Below are 17,156 nucleotides of genomic sequence, written 5' to 3'. Positions count from 1 at the left end.
TAATCATATGAACATTCTGTCAGGTTTGTGTGAGGGGATCTGTTTCCCATGAAAGCAGGTTTACTGGTATTCAGTACTGCCTTTATCTTTCTTGGCAGAGCTTTATGCCAGTCTTCATCCCCCTGCCCAGACTACAGTCAGAGTAATTGACCCTCGGTAATTTGTATTGTGTGCATGTCGTAACATACTTTTCAGAATGTCATACTTTAAAAAAGCCATTTTTTAGATGGCCTTGCTTTTATCTGTGAATTTGTGAACCTGGCATAGAAAGGTTGTTATTATGTAGCAGCTGTACACTCCAGTTGTTACTGGAAACTGAACTTCTATGAGCAGTTCTGTAACTGTGATATGGCACCTCTTTTGCCCCAGTGCAGTTATGTTATGGTAAATGATGAGTGCTTGAAATAAATCTCTCAAGATTGCTAGCTTGAGTTAAAATTCTGGTAAGGACAAAGGATTGGAGTTTTACTGAAAGACCTCTAGTTTTCAGTAGATTATTCACCACGTAGTGTGTTTTTCTGCTCTTAGATATCTTAGCTCTCATCCTTCTCTCCCCCTGCTTCTTCGAACTGAAAATTCAGCATGTAAAACAAGTTGCATCTTGTGTGAAAACCACCGACCATCTCATTTACAGTATAATTTTACAGCAGGTTACCTGTCTGATTACCAGCCCACTTCTTGGCTGTGAAGACAAGACCAGAAAATGAGCCTGGTAAGGCATCCTGAGCACCTTAGAGTTTCAAGAAAGATTTTGCAAACAACAGAGCCATATTCTCCTCTGTTCAGTTACGTGAAGTAACACAGAAACCTAAGTTTGTACCTTAAAGATCTGTGGAGCAGCATCACAGCTACTTGCTCTGCACAGCTAAAATCCCTCCTTCTTGTCCAGTGAAAGCTGGAAAGGCCGTTGTGAAAGGAAGGTGAGACTGTCATATCAGAAAAAACAGAGAAAAGAGAATAGAGCTGCTGCTGAGGCCTTCAACAGGCAGAAAGGTCAGCTACTATCCCCACTGCCCAGTTCATCCACACAAGTGGGGCAGTGCCTGCTTTTGCTGCATGCACGCTTCTGTATGCAGTGTTAGTGTTCTCTGCTTTGTAGTAGAGCCTGCAAACCCCCAAAGGTCTGAGCCTCTTATTCTTACCTTCTACGAATCTTTCCAAAAGATCCCTCTGTTTTGTGATGCAGAAGGAAGGCAGCTACTGCAGCAAATTGAATACTTTGTGTCGTTTGCTCTCTGTGTGCTTTTTATTAAAAGTATTCTTATTTTGAATTTCTTTTGTCCACTGTCTTTGGCTTTTACAATATTTTGTTACTTCAGAATGTAGCTTCATTAACAGAGCTTTGTTCTTCTGTTTGTTTGTGTGACAAAGAATTCTGGCAATAACATGACAGCTTATTGTAATTTGTTTCGAATATTTTTGATTTGTCATTAGTTACATTTACTTTATTTTGCTTTATTTTAGTTCTTCATTTTTTTTTTCTTTTAGCACATTGATCTTTACTCTGAAGATAACCCTGAGCTTCTGTGAAAGCAGAAAAAATGATTAGATATATTACTTATATTTGACTCATATCACATCATAGTTTACACAGTTGCATGATTCAAATCATAAACCAGGTGGGTGACTTTTTTTGACAACCTATCCATTCATACGGTAACAAAGAACATGTTACAAATAATCTACTGCGTATGGCCTTTATAATACCTATAATTTGTTTATATGTGTTGTTAGGGAGATTCAGAAATTAAAAATTTATCTTTCCCGAGCAGAGGAAGAAAATGTTTTATTAACATTATTGAAATGGAAATACAGGTTTTGGTGCAATTGTAGTTGCCAGAATGAAACTGATTTTCATTATCAGATATTTATGGTTGCAGGAAATGTTGAAACTGTCTGTTCGATAAAGGACAAATTTTTCAGAAGAAATACATACGATGTATTTTCTGTAACTTTCATGTTCTTTTGACCTTTGGATCCTGAAAGCAAACTGCAACACTGTCATACCTTAGGGAGTTGTAGGGCAATCCCGGCTTCATAAAATGGTCCTTGCTACACATACTGCATCATCATGTAAATGTGTAATTTACTGAGGTTTCAAGCAGTTTTGTCTTTGGGCTCAATTATAGAGTTGGTGCATAAAAGCAATGGTAATTAAATTAAATGGGTATTCTTTGTATGCATCAAATGCATAATTAAGTTCCCTGCATGTAGTTTTGCTCTTGCTATTATGATTAAACTCAGTGGTAGCACAGTCTCAGTTTTCCTTTCATTTATTCTAGCTGAACAAGCCTGGATTTTGTCTTTATTTATACCCAACATCAGTGAGACGCCAGCAAATAACCCTGACTGACTATGACGTAAATAAAACCTATTGCAAAGAGTCAGCACCTAAGGGAGATGTAGCCTTTGACTGGTGTCTTCAGCAGCGTCAGCAAGTTATATTACTAGCTGGCTTCAGTAGGCAACACTCCATACACTGGGAAAGTGTTCAGTGTCTATAGCACATCCACTGAAAGCTTGCTGTTCCTTATGTACAAAATTAAATGCCACAAACTGGGTATATGGTGCACATTCTTTTCAATGGATATAATTTAAGTATTTGTATTTAACAAATTGTCGCTCTCAGTTTTGAAAAACATGACGTCATCTGTTGAATTTATCTTTCAGTGTTAAATAACAGAAATTTGCTATGCTAAAATTTCATCAGTATTCAATAATCTGTTTCATGCTCTGTATTCCATGCACCTTTTGGATAGTTTTCCAGCCCATGTGTGGTAAAGGCGCAGTTATTTTGAAATGCATTGTTAGGTGATGGGATTATTAAAGGTCTGTTCTTTGAACTGACACCAGAAATCAACTTCTGAGTTAACATCCAAAACAAAATCTGTATTTAATTCTCGTTCAGGCTAGAGCTAAATCTTGTAAATCTGATTTTTTCCTCTATAATACTCTCCAAATTTAGATGACAAGGTGGGGTACTACCTTTAAGGTTTTGCAAGAGTTACAGCAATGGGCAAATGGGGAAGATACTAAGTAGCCTCGGGTCTTACTGAGGTTTTCCATGAAAGCTAATACTGATCAGCTTCTCACAAATAACACTTGGTGCTCTGCATAACTGGACTGTAGAAATTTGGTATCCTGTCTGCTCTCTGACTTGTGTTCCCTCTCTGTGTTTCAGGTCGAGTTGGGCTATGGAAAGACATCTTCACTGTTTCAATGAATGAGAAATTTGATTTAGTATATAAACAGAAGATGGGAAAATGTGACCTCACATTTGATTTTTATTTATAAAAAAGAAAAAATGCATGCAAATGATATCCAGATATAGCTAGAAGTGCTTTATGCATTCATTTATTACTTGCTGGACAAGCTACTGTAGCTACTATGTGTAACAAGATTTAAAGAAAGAAAATCAATCTAAGTAAACCATAGCAGATACAATTATCTTTGATCCTAAACAGCTGTTTATCTTCTGGTATTTTAATTCTCCATCCAGACACAAGAACTTCCTAGGCAATACTAGAATATTCAGCTGTTATGGAATGTATTATATCAGTATAAGGTATGTATCATATATGCAACTAGAATGTACACCTTTTCAGCCCCACATTGATTATTTAATGTTTTATAAAAACTTTTCACTAGAACCTAAGTAAGTGTCCATAAACCAAATAAATTATTTCAGAGGGAATCAAGTAACAGGCCAAAACTGTATGCTAGAATGATCTCAGGGGTTAATCATCATATTTATTTTTATAGCTGGTAAATCAAGTATAAATAAATCCCATTCCAAAATAGTAGCTGATCAAAGTGGGGTTCACACTAAGTTCTGCGCACCCATATCTGTGTAATTTCTGAGTAGGTTCTGTGTACTGGCATACTCTGCAAGACAGGCCTTGTTATGAAATACAGCTGTGATTGTCACTCTAATCACAAAACCCACCCATGTTTCAGATGCGTGTCTTCCTGATGGATGAAGTTCAGCTCCATACAGAAGGCCAGAAAACAGAAACTTTTTAAGCCCCCAGCTCTTGCTCGGTCCCTCAAAACTGGGCTTAAAAGCATAACGTCTGATGTAGAGGTATTTCTTCAGGAATCAGTCTGACTGATGTTGGTTTCCTGTTTGGATCTGAATTTCACCTGTTAGATACAGGAAGAGAAGATAAGGTGCTGGATATCCTCCAGTTCCACCAAAAGTTAAAAGCACTCAGTACTATTCTTTGTGCTACTGGACTCCATCACACCTGACTTAAGGCTGGTTGTATGTGACACAGTAAGTAGGCAGAGGGAACAGCAGCACCGAAGGAAGAGTGTTTAAAAATACACCACCAGGTGGGAGTACTGTATGCATGATAGTTCAGTAACAGTAAGCTATGACTCGTCTGGATTATAATCAGAATTCAACTTTATTACTTTATCTTTTTTATTTTCTATGACAGGTATGCAAACAGCCTGAAGTAGGCTACTATCACTATAAAGCTCTCCAGAATGATTTTATTCTGTTAGGTAATGACATCAATGCCTTTTAGGTTCTCAGCTGCAGGAGGCCCATTTTTGCTAGTCAAATACTCAGTCTCGCTAAAGGCTGTGAGGAAGGACTAGCAGATTTTTGGTGTTTCAGTTCTGTTGGGAAACAAACTGTCAGTTCAGCTGGCAAGTGGTGTAGCATGATGTGGCTTGACAGCACTTTTCCTTGTATATTTGTGAGTGAAAATGCTTTCTGTGAAATTTTATTTCTATTTTTATATTTTTAGTACTGTATGAATATTAAGCACTACACATTATACTTCTGTGCTTGCTCGCTTATTGAATAAAAGATGTGTTCCATGTGTTGTGGTTTGCTCATTTTGTAGACCTCCTATTCAAGCCATGTCATCTTGGGACACAAATCCTCTTCTCTACCAACACCTCGGCCTTAAGGCAGAAGAACTGCAGAAACACAGTATCAAATCAGACCACCGTCTGACCCTGTGAGCTGTTTCTGACACAGCCAGTAACAAATGCCTATGCAAGAATGTAGTACAGAGCGCAGGATTCTGTGAGCATCTTTGTGTCTAGTAGCTCTTTGTGGAGTTTTTCTTCCTCTGTGCTGGAATTGACAGCATCCTGAGGCAATAGACTCCACACATAGTGCAGAAAAAGGACTTCCTTTGTTAGCTTAAGGACTGCCCTCACATAGTGTAATGTGATGTTCCTTTGTTCTTGAATTGTGATGGATGATACAGTCACTGTTCCATCCGCTCAGGGTTTCACACTACTCTCTTACAGCTCTGGGCAGCTCTTAGTCTGTCACACAGAAAGCCAGAACCCACAAACTGCTAAGCCTTCAAGAAGGCTGGAGCAGAAGGAATAGTTGTCTCCTGTGTCTTGCTACAGAGAGAACAAAATTTCCCCAAACTTAATGTAAGTTTGAGTCAGGAGAAAGATTTCATTAGCACAAAAAATCCACTGAATTTGCTTTAACCTAATGACATACAAGTAATTTATCCTTACCAATTACCTAAAAGGCTTCTTGTGTTTCTGAAGACCCTAGTGGACCATATTCCCATTCTCATGCACAGCCTATCTATCTCCTTTGCTGCAGGAGACAGTCACCCTCAGGACCCAAACAAAAACTAGTGGCTTCTAAGCTTATATTTTAACACTTATGTCTATACGTGTGCTAATGCCAAATTTAGTATATACAGAGTCACCATCTAACAAGCTAGGGGAGAAACAGCTAGTGCCATCCAAAAAAATAGACAACAGGAGCCTCTGTGACAATCTCCTGTCACTATGCTGGAACTCCATGTATTAGACAACAAAGTTACTGTGTGCTAAGAATCTGCTTTCCAGGAAGGCTCTCCTCAGCCAGAGTTCATCTCTCCCTTCCATTGACCTCACTGCCCTGAGCTATTGGGAGGAATACATCCAAACCAGAAGCCTGCTCAAAGCGTGTTCCCATAGAAGCCATGCTGAAATTTTACCTTTGGATACCAGGTCCTTCCAAGCATTTCAATCTATTAAAATCAATACGTGGTGAACTCTGTCATATTTTGGCAATTTGAACCTTCAGGGCTCAACCAATGTCAACATGACTCTCTGTACAAGTCCCTTGACCAAGTGCCCCAAGATGTATCTGTAGAGAATGCCTTACAGCTATAAACTTAGTGTAAATGAAAAACACCATAAAAATCACAATTATTTTTCTCCCCTCAACATTCAAATTGTACCACATTTAGTGGTACAAATCAGCAAGATGATACAGGGGGAAGGTTTGCATGGTTTCATTGCTATGGTACTCCAAATGGCCAGCAGTTAACCTGTAAAGCACTGAGTACCCTTAATATGAATTAGTTAAAATCGGCCTTCATTGGTCATGTATGTAAACTTGTATATACAACATGGCATCAGTAGCTCTGACAATAATAATAAAGATTCGTAGGCCTGAATCACCATTATCATAAGCCAGAGTTGCTTGGGCTGTAAATAATACCACATAGTAGTTGAAAGCAAAGGTTTAGAGGGAGTCACATCATTTACCTCTCCCATCAACATAAAAAGGTAAAATAGATTCAATAGCCAAATAATATTAAGAAAAATATCACAGACTCGATGGCCCACAGAAAGGCCGAAGTACAGAAACAATTGTGTGTAATCTCACTGCATCCTTCTCAGCTATTAATGCTCACTTGCTAATCCATTCTCTTTTGCCACAGGATCTGCAGACTTCTGTCCTCTAGTGTCTGAATCACAAAACGTATGCAGATGTGTATTTCTGCTGCTTGTAATGCCGTATATCACAAAGAGAAGACAGAAGTAATTGCAACCAGCCACCTACTTTATTCTGAAATGGGAAGGGGGTCTGCAAAATGAGCATCTTCATTTAAAAATAAAACACACAGATTTCATCATAATGAGGTTTAGACCTCAAGTGCTGAGTCACACTTGAATGAAAATTGCTGCTCTGTCTTCAGGGAGCAGCAAATAAATCAGCAACAGCAATTCCAGTCCATCTTGGGCTCTCTCCATATAAATAACCTCTCACAAAGATGGCAGAGCTACAACAGACTCTGCAAACAAAGCAAACAAAACATCTCTCCAGATATCATTCTTAACTCATACAGAGCTTATAACATCCTGCGTCTTGAAAACATCTGAGCCCTGTGGACTTACAAGAGTGCATGAATGCAAGAAAAGCTTACAAAAATGCAGGGGGGTTTTCTGTTCTTTTTGACTCTATGTGAGAGTTATTCTCTGTTAGCAATGTAGGACTCCTCACCATCAGCTAATTTTATAAACAATAAAGCTGTTAATACCAAAAGAGACAAGGAGAAGCCTTTGCACTTCCTGCTAATGGGGACCTAACTGAGGTTTCTGTAACAAACTGCCGGTATCATTTCTCTGGATTTTGCAATTTTATCTGTGAGTAAATCATAATGCCACACAGCAGCTTTTGCTGGAGTTCTCCCTGTGCACAGATGACAAGCTCTGCGAATACATGCTAGAGCAGTTTTAAAAGCCATCACCTGCAGCTGTCCTCTCTGCCTCACTGCCAGAAATGGCCACCGCGGAGGAGAAACAGCAGATGCAAATGTGAGCTGGCTCCTCAGCTGCCAGTCTAACACATTAACTGAAACTGATACAGGTAGTGATTTCAGTGTGGGCTGATTTGTGGGCTGCAGTTGTGTGAGGAGACAGAGTATGTCCTCCAGCCCTGCACCTCACGCAGAAGCAGTCTCCTCAAATCATCGTAGCTCTTCTGCTATCAGCTACAAAGAACCCGCCACACGGATGTTAGACCCACGGTCACCAGCGTTCATCCTGTAATCCAGCCTATGCCAACACTGATAATAACGTAATCTTCACACACCCTAGCAACTCAGCGGGTGTAACAGTGTGCTGTGAAAGCTGCCCTCACAGGCTTTACCTCTGTTTCTGTACATCTGGGAGAGGGCTGCCCATAGACACATGAGTACAAAGCACTTGGTAGGAGCGGGCTGATCAGAGCAACATCAGAACCAAGGAAAACATATGGATTTCAAGCCCCATGGTATTTTATTTATGCCTCATCAAATGAGTGGAGCTTAGTGAATACAGAAAAATGTACCAGAGAAAGGCAGGATGATGCTGACCATTCCCTGACAAGGAGGCAGGACCCATACCCACAAAGGAGGGTCCATGGTAGACTTCCAGTGCTCAGAAGTCTGAGCCTCTGTGCGTGGCAGGCCCTCTAGGGTGCGCTCATCCCTCCTTCGTCCAGTCTGTAGGATCTAGATGATATTTAAAGTCTCTTCCAAATCAAGCCACTCCATGATTCCATTACTCGAATACCCAACAGGGGCCCGTTTTACTGCTGCCATACCACTCTGCCCAATCAGGAGCGAGGACCGTCGTTACTATGGCAACAGCGTCCCGGACAACAGAGCCCGCAAGGAGATGCATCCGAGCAGGACTCGCTAGGAGAGGAGTGACAGAAAGGCCCCGTGTCGTCCGGCGGGAAGGGAAAGGGTGCCTCGGAGCAAAAGCAGAGATGGTCAAGGTGCAGATGGAACTGAACCTGGCAACGGATTTGAAAACTAACAGAAAGAGATTCTATAGGTACATTGGCCAGGATAGAAAGGCCAAGGTGAGTGTACCCCCTCTGGTAAATGTAAAGGGAGAAGTGGTATCAACATGCATAGAGAAGGCTGAGGTTCTCAGTGAGTTCTTCATTCTTCTCTGGGCAGTCGGGCTTCCCACGTCTGTCACATCCTTACCTCTAAGCAGAGGCTGAGGGAGCAAAATTCCTCCTGCTGGAAGCAAAGAGTGAGTCTGAGACAATCTGATGAGACTGAAAAAGTGCAAGTCTATGGGGCTTGACAGCATGTATCCCAGGATCCTAAGGGAACTGGGTGATGTAGTTGCCAAGCCACTCTCCATCATATTTGAAAACTCATGGCTGACTGGTAACTGGAAAAGGGAACCATCGCTCCCATTTTTAAGAAGGGTAGGAAGGAGAACCTGGGAACCACAGATCAGTGAGCTTCACCTCTGTGCCTGGAAAGATCATGGAGCAGATCCTCTGGGAAGCTATGTTAAGACTTACATAAGACAAGGAGACCATCCAGGATAGTCAGTATGACTTCACCAAGGGCAGATCACGCCCGGCTGGTCTGGAGACCTTCAGTGGTGGAGTAGTATCATCAGTGGACAAAGGAAGTGCAACTAATACTGCCTACCTGGAATTCTGCAAGGTCTATGATGTGGTCCCATACCACATCCTCATCTCTAAGTTGGAGAGATATGGATTTGAAGGGTGGACTACTCAGTGGATAAAGAATTGGTTAGATGGTTGCAGCCAGAGGACTGTAGTCAATGGCTCTGTGTCCAGGTAGAGGCTAGTGACAGGTCAGCTCTTGGGTCTGTCTTGATACCAGTGCTCTTCAACATCTTTTATCAATGACTGAGATTGTGGGATTGAGTCAAGCCTCAGTAAGTTTGCAGATGATGCTAAGCTGAGTGGTAGGGAGGGATACAGGAAGGGATGCCATCCAAAGAGACCTGGACAAACTTGAGAAGTGGAGTCACATAGATGGAATGAGGTTCAACAAGTGCAATGTGCTGCACCTACATCAGGGCAATCTCAGTTATGTGTATCTGGGAACATTCTGAGAGCAGCTCTGCAGAGAAGTACATAGGGATTTTTGTGGGTGAAAACTTGATATGAGCCAGCAGGAGGTGGCTGCAGCCTGGGAAGTCAGCTGCATCCTGGGCTGCATTAAAAGAGTGGTGGCCAGCAGAATGAGGGATGTGATTGTCCCTCTCTGCTGTGCTCTCATGAGGCACCATCTGAAGCAGATGGTTTGAGGGGGCCTGAGGCTCCAAGTGCAAGAAAGACATAGAGCTGTTGGAGCCAGTCCAGAGGAGGGCCATGAAGAAGCTCTTAGGACTGGAGTACTTCTCCTATGAAGAAAGGCTGAGGGAGCTGGGCTTGTTCAGCCTGGGAAACAGAAGGTTCTGGGAAGATCTCACTGTAGCATTTCAGCACTAAAGAAGTTTTTAAATAAAACAGAGACTTAATTTTTACCTGGTCTGATAGTGATAGGACAAGGGGGAATGGTTTTTAATGAAAAGAGGAGAGATCTAGGTTAGATGTTGGGAGGAATTTTTTTATTTGGATAATGTTTAGTGACTGGCACTGGCTGCCTAGAGAAGCTGGGAAGCTCCATCCCTGGAGGTTTCAAGGCCAGATTGGATGGGACCCTGGGCAGCATGAACTAGGTGGTGGCAACAGTGCCCATGGCAAGTGAATTGAATCTAGGTTTCTAAGGTCCCTTCCAACCTAGACATTCTGTGCTTTATTTTAGGATTGCCTCAGCTCTTGTTACTGTGCACCCCTCTGAAGAGGCCGGCTCTATCCTCTTTGTATCCTCCCTTCAAGTATCTGTACATACTGATGAGCCTTCTTTTTTCTAGGCTAAACAAGCTTGGCTTTCTAAGCCTTTACTCATAGGAGGTATGCTCCAGTGCCTCAGAATCATAGAATATCCTGAACTGGAACTGACCTGCCAGGATCATTGAGTCCAGAACCACTCCAAATTCAGACACTGTCAGAGAGCATTGTCCAAATGTTGCCTGAACTCAGGCGCTTGTAGCCATGCCCTCTGCCCTGGGGAGCCTGCTCTGGTACCTGACCACTCTTTAGTGAAGGGGTGCCTGACCGTCCCCTGACACAGCTCCATGCCATTCCCTCAGGCCCCATTGCTGTCACCAGAGAGCAGAGATCAGTGCCTGCCCCTTTTTTTTCCCTTCTGAAGAAGCTGTAGGGCACTGTGCATGAGCTGTTCTGCTAACAGCATAAATTGCCTAGCAGCAATGTACCTGATACTCCCCAGAGTATGAATGACCGTTTTGTCCGCTAAGGCACATAGTCCCTAGATCTCCTTTCACAGAGTTGCTCTCCAGCCTAATCACCTAATCACTTGGTGGCATTATGATGTATTCTTTCCACTGACCCCCTGACTCTCTTGTATGATGGGGCTCAGAATTGGGCACAGTAGTGTGTAAACTATGCCTCATCATATCTGAATATGCCAAAAGGCAACAGCTCCCAAAGCTCTGAGCTATAGATCATTGTCATTTCTCAGTACTTCTCCCAGAAGCTCACATAACAGAGCTTGCAATAGTAGCCCCTGTTGAAGTTGTATGGTTGCACAGAGCAGATGCAGGTCATTTAACATCGCTTAACGTTGCCCTGTAGGTCACCACTGAGCCACAGTTATGAAACTGTTGCATATACCATGCTATACTATCCCTGTCTGATTGTTATTTTCTGATATATTACTGATATATCTGTGTTGTTTGGTAAAGATGTTAATTTCCTGCACTAGTTTCCTGCTCTAAACTGTAAAAAAAAAGAAGTGCTGATGCAGGAGATAGCTCTTGCTGACTAGCAGCAACCAGATGAAGGGAGCTCAAAATATCTGTGGTTGTATTGAATACTGCTACAGTCAAAAATTTTATCAGCAAATTACGTCTCTTGACAAGGTATAATTCTTTTTTTCTCTCATTTCTGTTGCCAGCCACACCACTTCCTTTCATGTCCTATATTCTTGTATATTCTGATAATTCTGGTATAAACCCATGGGAGACCATGGGTGTGACAAATGTGGAAGACTTCAGTGCCTTGCACTCATCCTCTCAAGGAGACACATTTGTTCCGGGACTTCACTTTAAGCTTTAGCTTAAAGCATCATTGCATGGCAAAAGGCAGCACTGAATTAAATCAGCTGCAGGTTTGTACTGAAATGTAAGCTTTTATAGCACTGGGACTCTGCGTTATTGAAGAATTTTGATTTTGAAGGCATATCATAACTTTCATATAGCCTTGTCCTCTCAGTCCTTCGTGCATGATTTGTTGGGGGTCAGTGCTTTCTCTCAGTGTAGCAAATTGTGATTGTCAAGGAGCTATTCTGTCACAGGGCACATTTCCTTCAGCCCTTTGAGAGATGTCCTCTCATGCAGATAAACTATGGTTACCAGATCCTGTAGACCATGGGTGTCCAACATTTTGGTTTGCCTGGACTGCATTAAATGAAGAGGAATTGACTTAAACTTCATTAATTGCTCCTCTTTATTTCTGTGGAAACTACAACAAATAGAAAGAGCACAGCAACTCTTCATGATGGAGCAAATTCTCAGCTACAAAACACTATTCTTCAGCTTAGTCACCACCATTTTCACTAGCAACGAACAAAAACCTGCTTATTGTGCTTGTCAAAACCTGCATCACTGAAGTTGACCCGCTGTGGCCACTGCTGAAACACACCACCCACCACCTCACAATGCTCACATCCACTGTTTGATCTCCATAAACGCTCAGCACGTGCCAACAAATGTCAACAGCTGCCATTTTTTCTTCATGGAGGAATTCAATGGCACGTCGTTGCTTCATGTACACTTTGATGTCAGACACTGTTTTGTCAGACTGCCCCTCTGCTACCATCTGTCACACAGCAACAATTCTGAGTTGAATATCACGGTCTCTCTATATTCTTTATACATTCAGTTTGAAAACCGTATTTATGATGAATGAAAATGGGGTTTCAAATATACAAAAAAATTGATGATTTTTTTTCTGCAGTCTTGAATCCTTTTCTCAGATTCCTTTATCAAAATGGAAAGTACAGCAGGGTATTTTTCACTGCTCATAGATCAGTGTTTAACCCAAGCCAAGATAGTGTTAATAGCCCACTGATGTGTGGTTGTTGCTGACCGATGGCTGTGTGCCTGGGGTTGGGCTGGGCTGTATGGCCAGGCAGAGCCAACACCATGATGGTGTGGGGTGGAAAGAGGTCTCAGGATGGTCTTTGGCTAGGCTGTAGGTTGGACCTAACAACATCAATCTAGATTTACTGGTGGAAAGAGGGAGGAAGAGGGAACCATGGCCCTTCTCACTTAATTCTTGTTACAATTGCTTCTGTATTTGTAGGTAAACTGCATCTTTATTTTATTCTCTTCTCTGAAATCCATTTGCTTTGGACTGTTATCTCATTTATATTCTTAAATCACTACAAGATCACTGTTGCTAGTTATAACATATATGAGATATGATAGACATCTTGTCCCTTGGGTACTCACTTGAAATGACTGCTCCCTTTACAGTTCATTTTCTGAAACAGTATGATTAATGGTTTGTTCCAATCAAGTATGAATTTTCTGTCAATCCCAACGTGGACATTCCTTTTGCAAGTAATTTGTAATTATCATCATGCAAGGCTTCCTCTTTCATGGTACATCTCACACCCTCCTCTCCTGCAATGTAGCTTCAGATATAGGGAGAAGGAGTAGGAGTAAGCAGTGATGGCTTTGTTGATTTCACTGAAGCTGTATCCAACCATGCTTTCTGAATTCTTTCCTTTGTCAGAAAGGGTAGGAGTAGAAATTAAATATACACGACATCCATGATCGTATCTTTTCTGGTCAAGAAAGAGATGATCATAAGAATGCTACTAGAAGACTCCCATACTACTGCAGCAAGGCAAAAGAAAATCAGGCAAAAACTTCTGGTCCTTTTCTAGTTCTTTTTCAGGTCCAATGAAAGCTGGAGGTGACTAAAGTAACACAAGGCATCTCTGGACACTGCACTGCACTGTCAGGGACATCTGCTCTTTTTCCATTGCTTGGCAAATTTTTTGAGGGAAAGAGGCCGACATGGACTAAAATACATTCTACCTGTAAGCTCAACATACAAACAATGAATGCTGAGCCCTATAGTATGTGATGCTTCTACAGAAAACTCAATAACTGAATAAAATACAGAGCAAAGAGACCTGTAGTCTGAACCAGGGGGGATACTGTCATATAACACACTTATGCACTGTACTTTATTGTTTTCAACTTTTAAAACTTCAGTGTTTTTGCTGTACTTCCAGAAAGACAGGCCTTGGAATATTTTATTAGAAAATGCTGATTTTATTTTGCAAAAGCTTTTTATTATTATTATTATTATTTATTTTTATTTTTATTTTTATTTTTTTAAGTTGTGTGTAAAATAGATAAAATAGTAACTAGCTCTTTCAGGAATTAAAGATCTGTTATTAAGTCGTTACAGTTGTGTTTATTTATTTATTGCTTTCAAATCAGTGGACAAGTGGACAGGCAGAAGCTGATTTACTTGTATGTGTCTGCAAATTAACTAGCTTCTGTTGAATTCTCAGTATAACTTTGGCTATGAGTATCTGATGACTGTCTAGTGTATTTTACAGCTACATCTGTGAGCTCTGTCCTAGATCCCGTGTTCTTCTCCCAGGACATTGGACAGATCTTCAAAAGACAACTGAAAAAGATGAACTAAAAAAAGCATTTCAGATGCTTGATGTTGCGCAGACCCTGACAGCCACAAAAGATGAATTCAGGAGAGTGACTGAAACCTTTCTTATCTGTCTGACAGAATCTGAATTTGATGCTATGCTGGCAGAGGTATGATAAGTCATTGCTGTTTATAACCATTTAGAGGCTATTCCTACCTGTCAGTAACAAAATTTCCATGTTCCAATGGGAGCAGGTTCAAGACAAATAGATATGGCTAAAACCTTATATGAGTAGTTCAAGTGAAAGTAATAGAGAACCTGCAAAAGCACTGTGAATAAATAGCTAATCCATGGAAACTGTCTAGAGGTGGTGAACATGTTGAAAAACAATGTTTTGTAGCTGAGAATGTGCTCTATCGAATGGAGTTATTGTGCTTTTTGCATCTGTTGTATTTTCCATGGAAATAAATAGCAGGCGTTACTTTCAGAGCGACTTCCGTATAAAAACATTTTGTTTGTGGCATATCTCTATTCGGAAGATTTGCTATTTACTACCAGACTTTGTGACACCACTCGAAGCTTACATTCATATACATGCAGTGTTACAAATGCGCATGGATTAGGTTGTGAACCCTGAGATGGAGACCAGATGCTTTTTGTCTGGATGGGGAGTTTGTCAGCACACTTTACAATTTGTTAACTAATGAACCATGGTCGGACTGAACTTGAAGGAATGTTGGGCATTAATATGGTATTGCAACTGAGACATTGGTCATTAACAGGGTGGATTCTATTGAACAATTGGTACCAGTATTATTGTACTCTTTAATTTTTGTCCTGTAAATGTAGGCAATAGTTTTATATCTTTTTTTTTATACCCTTTTTTTCCCCTTCCCCTAATATACTTGAACTAAATATAATAATATTTGCTTTCAAACTAATCTTTAATGGGTTAAGCCCATTTCAGCTAAGATTATTATTAAATTCCTTGCTAACAATAAATTGCCCTTGGGGATACACACACATGCCTGAAACACTTTAAACACTCTTTTTGCATAAGAGAAGGAGCTGATCCTCCCCCTCTGCTCTGCCCTGGTGAGGCCTGATCTGGAATACTGTGTCCAGTTCTGGGCTCCCCAGTACAAAAAAGGTAGGAATCTCTTGGAAAGAGTCCAGCAGAGAGCCACAAAGATGGTGAAGGGCCTGGAGCATCTCCCCTATGAGGAGAGACTTAGGGAACTGGGTTTGTTTTGCCTTGAGAAAAGAAGGCTGAGAGGGGACCTTGTCCAGGTCTATAAATAACTGAGGTGTGGGGGACAAATTAGCAAGGCCAGACTCTTTTCAGCAGTGTGTGGAGACAGGACAAGGGAAATGGCCAGAAACTGGAGCATAGGAAGATCTGCACAAATGTGCGTAAGAACTTCTTTACAGTGAGGGTGACGGAGCACTGGAACAGGCTGCCCAGGGGGTTGTGGAGTCTCCTTATCTGGAGATATTCAAGACACACCTGGACACCTACCTGTGCGACCTGGTGTAGGGAACCTGCTTTGGCAGGGGGGTTGGACTCGATCTCTGGAGGTCCCTTCCAACCCCTATGATTCTGTGATTCTGTGATGGGAATGCATCTGCTCTCATATGTACATGTGAAAGATCACAGAGCTACAGAGCTGAGAAATATTTGTCTTACTTGATGGAAAGATTTGTAGGTTGTATTTTCTTGCTGGAGGATTTATGAGGCATTAAATTTATATTCTGCTTAATTATAGACAAGTTAGTGAGAAGCAGTAATGCATAATACACAAAACAAAAGAGAAGTAAGATGAATTTAGTTTTACTAAGAAAATAATAAATTACTAATACGAATGAAGTATTTAAATTATCTATTATCACTGTAGAATCTTAGAATCATTAAGGTTGGAAAAGACCTCTAAGATTATCCAGTGCAACCACTGATCTAACACCACCATACTCACTAACCATGTCCCTCAGTGCCACATCTACCCTCTTCTCAAACACCTCCAGGGATGGGGACTCCACTGTTTCCTTGGGCAGCCTATGCCAATACTTGAACATTGTAGGACACATTTATGCACATGTATGTTATGTGTTTGTGTACATGAAGGACGTATTTACGTACTTATGCATGTTTTTATCTATGTATATTGAAATACAGATCTCAAATATTGGCAAAGTTACTGGTACCCTATCTTGATTTCCTGTCAAAGTTCACTAAAGTTGTTGGAGGTAGCAGCACACTAAAAAGCTAAACTTTCTGTATTACAAAGCCAAATTGCTCCTGAATAGCCATGTATCTCACTCTCAAAGCAGAATCTAGCTGCTGATGCAAGCTTCTAATAAGACAGTCATACAATAAATTCTTTTCCTGTATGTTTAATTGATGTAATTGTTGTAGGAATGTTGACTAATTGCCAAAGGGAAGGGACAAGTCTCTTCAGCTACAGATCTGCTATTGTATAAATACGAATCTTTAAGACGAATCTGTCGCTTCACTGAATTAACACTGTAAATTACTTTATATGAAAGAATTATAACCACTGCAGTTTCATAAGGATTCAAAAGCATGCTGCTAAAGCTGATATGTCTTTAAGTGAAACACAGAAGCCAAGATAAGGGAGTCAGGATGTTGAGATGCTTCACAATCCAGTTCCTTAGGATAAAATACCTCATGTTTTTCTTTGTTTTCAGTGCAAGTAATTTTTCAACAGTAAAATTAAGATGCCAGTTCTGTGTGAACTAGGATTAAGTTTGAGTTCTTCCCTTTCAATGGAAGATGATACATGAGAAGTAAAACAGAAAATAGACCCGCATTTTACATAAAAATAATAATTATAAAAACCAAAGTTGTGCTCTCACAGCAGT

The 17,156-nt window shown here is 40.8% G+C and overlaps 1 protein-coding gene across 1 annotated transcript in view; it reads left to right on the top strand.

The window, feature by feature from the left end:
- SULT4A1 (sulfotransferase family 4A member 1) overlaps nucleotides 1–4,832 on the top strand; it is a 31,088-nt gene extending 26,256 nt beyond the window's left edge. Inside the window, exon 7 of the mRNA XM_072326588.1 lies at nucleotides 3,182–4,832. Within this exon, the coding sequence (XP_072182689.1) occupies nucleotides 3,182–3,294 (113 nt within the window). The 3' untranslated portion in view covers nucleotides 3,295–4,832. The remainder of the gene's footprint in view (nucleotides 1–3,181) is intronic.
- The last annotated feature ends 12,324 nt before the right edge of the window (nucleotides 4,833–17,156 follow it).

This window comes from Excalfactoria chinensis, chromosome 1 (assembly GCF_039878825.1).
Source record: "Excalfactoria chinensis isolate bCotChi1 chromosome 1, bCotChi1.hap2, whole genome shotgun sequence".
In the NCBI taxonomy this organism is placed as follows: domain Eukaryota; kingdom Metazoa; phylum Chordata; class Aves; order Galliformes; family Phasianidae; genus Excalfactoria; species Excalfactoria chinensis.
The sequence above is the reverse complement of the archived record's forward strand: the minus strand, read 5'-3'. Positions and strand labels throughout refer to the sequence as shown.